Source organism: Chenopodium album, chromosome 4 (assembly GCF_948465745.1).
Source record: "Chenopodium album chromosome 4, dcCheAlbu1.1, whole genome shotgun sequence".
Taxonomy (NCBI): Eukaryota; Viridiplantae; Streptophyta; class Magnoliopsida; order Caryophyllales; family Amaranthaceae; genus Chenopodium; species Chenopodium album.
Window position 1 is genome coordinate 74,647,000 of NC_137837.1, and position 5,047 is coordinate 74,652,046.

Sequence of the window (5,047 nt, forward strand, 5' to 3'; positions counted from 1 at the left end):
TTTTAAAATTTTTTTTTTTTATAATAATATTAGTAATATTAGATATTTACTTTTCATCTTTAAATTTAATTGTTTAAATCCCAAATTTCAGTTTTTTGAATGATAATATTATATACCCATATAGTTCGGATTACATCAACTGTTTTGTTAAAATTAAAACCTCACACACTTACACTACAAGATATTATATCAAAGAGGGCAATTAAAATCGCCCTCATAGGTTCAAATTTCGCCCTATTAGGCAAAGAGGGCGATTTTGAAATCGCCCCCAGGTCGCCCTATTAGCTTCGTCCTATTAGCTTCAAAGGACATACAAATGTTTCGCCCTCTTTGTTAAATATCAAAGAAGGCAAAAAATTTCGCCCTCTTTGATCAATATCAAATAGGGCAAAATTTTCGCCCTCTTTGATTGAATCAAGCAAGACGAAATGTTTCTTTGCCCTATGAAAACAACTCAAACAAGTCAATCGATATTGCCCTCCTTGCTCAAACTTCGCCCTGTTTGATCAAATTTTAAAGGGCAAAACCAAAGTCGCCCTCTTTGTTCAATTTTTAGTTTTTAAAAAAAATAATTGTAAGAGTATTAACAAAAGTATTTAATAATTCTAGGACATTTAGTTAATATAAATTCTAATTTTTTTCATTATATATTCTAATTTTGTCATTATATATACAAAAGTATTAACCAAGTTTTCCTAAATAGCAATTATTTAATAATTCTAGGACATCTTTTGCATCTTCAAGCATCCCCTTTTTCCATCTGATCATTTTTCCAAGAAATGCAACCAGCCTTTGGTGTCCTCCATCCCCAAAACATCAGCACACTGACTTGATCCCCTACCTGCAAACATGACAGAAAAGAATATATTAGTAGGAATGTAGGAACTTGATGATGAATAAATGAAACCTTCAGCAAATCCTTCTTCTTTTCAATTAAATCAACTTTATTCATACAGAGAATACGCTTTTGTTTTAAATTAGGCTCAGACCCCATGCGCTCTATTAGTCTAATAACCCTTGAATTAGGCCTGAGAATCAAGGACAGATTTGAAGGATCAATAAAATTAAGGATTAGTTATGACTTTGTGAACTCAGATAATACAAATGGAATTATGAACAGGCATGCATGAAGAATCATACATATGGAACATCAGGAACAACACAAATGTAGTTATCATCACACAACATTGCAATAAATGTCACATATTGGACAAGTTTAATCAATTAAGTTTTGCAGCTGTGATAAAATATCAATAGACAAATATAAGCTGCAAACCATCAGATGCCAGAAAACATTAAGGACTGACATTTAGGCACATTAGAGATGATTGAGAGTTACATACTCCCAAGACCAAAGGAAGCAAAATACAAGTGGAGCTTAACGATTTTAGCAGAATCCAATCCTGAATTAAAATTATCCCCTGGTGATTTACTTTCACATTTCATGATTTAAAAAAAAAATTGAGAACAAACGCATAAATAGTCACAGAAGTTACATATGCATAGACTAAATCAGTGTATCAGTTATAAAAACCCTATGCCCAAACTCAATGAAAATTCAGAAAAAAAACAAGTCAAAACATTACGATTAATCCAACTTGGAGTAGCTCAGCAAAATTGGCAGAAAGCAACGTACATATCATAATAAAATATTTAGATGGCAGTCAGTAGAATGGGAAAAATTCTCTATAAAGTATTAATAGAAGTAGTGATTTACTCCACATACAACATACTTTGACAGTTAACCATGGCTGGCCAAAAATATCAAAGTAGAAAAAGATACTTTGTATAAAATATTACCTCTATCAAGCATCAAGGCCAATCTTCTCCATGATTAACCGAAGCTTTTGTTCTAGGTCTTCTTGTTTCTTCTTAGACGCTTCCAATTCAGCTCGCATAATATTATTTTCATTTTGTAGTTTTTCAACATTTTGTTCCAGCTCAGCTCTTCCTATCTTTCCATCTTTAGATGACACCGGGTGCCCTTTGCCTAAACCTCGGGCATAACCTGAACGATGTCCAAGAACCTTCACATAAGCTTCTTCAAGAGTAAGATTATCAACCCCCTTTTCACCAATTTCCTTCTCATGCAACTCCTTTAATTCCTTGAACTTCTCCTCAGCCTCATCGTCAAACTTCCCATTTTTATGCCTTACAAGATAAAACAAAGCCAGAATTTTAGTATAAAGAAAAATAAAGTGTTCGTGCATTAGACAAATATTCAATATACCTCTTTGACTTCTCCCATAACTTTAAATACATGGGATCATCTTTAGCTTGGGATGAGGTGACGTTTGAACTAGAACCATTAATTTCGGTGACCTCATTCTCATTTTCACAAGCTTGTGCCTCAAGTTCCTATCAAATCATATACATACACTTGTTAATTTTTGTTTTCTGATACAATCTGAAACTGATTTTGTTGTTAGAAGATCAAGGAGAATACAGTCAGCAGAGTTTCAGAGTCACAGCAGCTAAGACAGAGACAAATTCAGCCAAGACAGAGAACAGATTCAGCCAAGACAAAGAACAGATTCAGCTAAGACAGTGAACATATTCAGCTAAGACAGAGACAGAGACAGACATTAACAATAACTTATACTCACCAATTCATAAATTATGCGAGCTGTTGATTTCGCACCACATGCCGACTTGATCTTCTTTGCAAGAGCATTTGCCCGATTCTTCTCGCTCCTTTCCTACAGATTACAAAACAACATATAGGATTAGTAAAGGGGAAGAAAACAATCTTCTTTGCAGAATTCTGATTACAAGAGCATTCCCATAACTTACCTTTTGTTTAGGAGAGCTCCAATAGTTATAAACAAGCCACTTCCATTGTTCAAGTTTTATTGAAGGTGGGCAAGCATGCTCCGCCTCTAATAAAGATTTGCGATTTGAAAAATAGTCGGCCTTCAACCTTTCTCTCCAATGCCTATAAAGGGTTGAGCATTGAATCCTTATTGCTTTGCGGATGTGTGAACCTTCACCCAATTCGTACTTTGACTACAAAAATATTCAAATTTAGTGATATGAACCTTTTAATAGCAATGACAGCGATTACGAGTTTACGACCCAATATAATGCAGTGTATAAAATGTAAAGAGTACCAAACCTACTCAGCTCACCAATCATCATTGTGTTCTTAAAAATTCACCAATCATTCACACTAGCACTACCACAACCACAATCACAGAATCTGAATCAAATTCTAAACTCCCAACTTAATAATCTCATCATCATCATCATCATATTCATGGACCCGAATTTCCAGCTCAATATTCCGAAATATCAATTGTATAAATATAACTTATAATAATGTCAATAATTATGTACATTATAGAAGATTCTCCAGTATTTTTGCTTCTCCAGTTTCTTCTATTTCTTATTGTTATTTTCCTCTTTACTCGAATTGCAATTCTCTTCGTTTTTCATCAGTTTCATCATTATGTTTTATATTGTTTCTTCATAAGCTATCTGACATTACTAGCATAAATAACAACTCCAAATAACTTGCAAAATCAACAAATTGACAAAAAAATCAACAAATTTAGAGCAATACTAACATGCAGGAACAAATTGACAAAAAAATCAACAAATTAAGAGCAAGGATTTCGAGAATCAACAAATTCTTACAAATCAAAAGCTTAATCACATAGTTTTAAGCCAAAATTTACCAAAATTTTGAGACACCTGAACGACTTGCAATCTGACCGACTTCGAGCAATGATTTGGAGCGAAATCTGACCGACTTCGAGCACTGAATCGAGCGAAGAATCTGAACGTCTATTAGGAGTGAAGAATTAAAGCAAAGAATTAGGTCGAAGAATTAGAGCGAAAAATCTGAACGAAGATTTAGGGTTCATACATTTTTGGGGGAAAACGTTCAGAGAGAAAACGTTTAACTTTTTAATTTTTTATGTCCTTTTGTTTTGATAGAGAAAACCTTTGTTTTATTTTATTAAAATATTTATTGACTAACGAGGGCAAAAAAGGAAGTCGCCCTTTTTGCTATTGACCAACGAGGGCGAAAATGGAATTCGCCCTGTTTGTTTGAAATACAAAGACGAAAGTAACATTAGCCCTGTTTGTTTCTTTTAACACTAGTAGAAAAATTCAAAAAGGCAACCCCCTTTTGGCACCGGTTCAAGCCAAACCGGTGCCAAAACCCGGCCCAAAAATGGGCGGGATTAAAAAAGTTGGTAAAAGGCACCGGTTCAACTCAAACCGGTGCCAAAAAACTAAAAAGCACCGGTTTGAACCGGTGCCTTAGTGAACCGGTGGTTTTTTTTAAACAAAAAAAAAACCGGCCCTTTATTTCATTCATTCCCTCCTTTCTTCCCCCTTCTTTCTTCCTCTTTTCCTTAACCATTCACCTGGCCTTCACTGTTTCATTCGAAAAACCCAAACCAGAAAACCACCACTGCTGCCTCCGTCCCCTCCTTTTGCCTCCACCACTGCTGCCACCTTGAACACCACCAGAAAACCCATAACCTAGTCTCCGTCCCCTCCTTTTCCCTCCATCTCTGCTGTTCGAATTGAAGAAGCCGCACCGCAGCCCTGCTGTTCGAATTGAAGAAGCCTCGGTCTGCCGCCGCGCCGCAGCGCTGTTCTCCTCTTCTCTTCTCCTCTTCTCTGCCGCCGCGCCACCTTCGACCCTTCTTTTGCTGCACCACCTTCAACCGCCGCGCCGCAGCCCTGCTCTTCTTTTCCTGCGTACAACACCGCCTTCTTTTGCTCTTCTCATCAAATTCACCTTCTTTTGCTGCACCGCCTCCATCTCCGCGTACAGCAGCACGCCTCCACCTCCATCAACACGTACAGCAGCACGCCTCCACCTCCACCAGCGCGCACAGTCTTCCAACTAATTTAGGGTAAGTTTTTTTTTTGTTAAAAATTGAACAATTATTTTGAAATATGTAATTCTATTATTTTCAATAGCATTTTGAACAATTATTGTTAAGAAAATTAAAGTCAAGGAATGTATATAATTTTACCTAATTTTTTTAATTTTTGCATTGGTTGTTTATTTAGAAATTTTGAATAC

General features: G+C 35.9%; 1 protein-coding gene across 1 annotated transcript; it reads right to left on the reverse strand.

Annotated features, from left to right (window-relative positions):
* Positions 1 to 558: 558 nt before the first annotated feature.
* LOC145628145 (uncharacterized) lies at positions 559 to 4,780 on the reverse strand. Its single transcript, XM_081680458.1, has 8 exons — positions 4,684 to 4,780; positions 3,869 to 3,905; positions 3,678 to 3,786; positions 2,794 to 3,006; positions 2,607 to 2,699; positions 2,231 to 2,358; positions 1,801 to 2,151; positions 559 to 841 (listed from the first exon to the last, which is right to left on the reverse strand). Exons 1-7 carry the CDS (start codon positions 4,778 to 4,780, stop codon positions 1,806 to 1,808), a joined length of 1,023 nt encoding a protein of 340 aa, XP_081536584.1. The 3' UTR covers positions 559 to 841; positions 1,801 to 1,805.
* Positions 4,781 to 5,047: the final 267 nt, after the last annotated feature.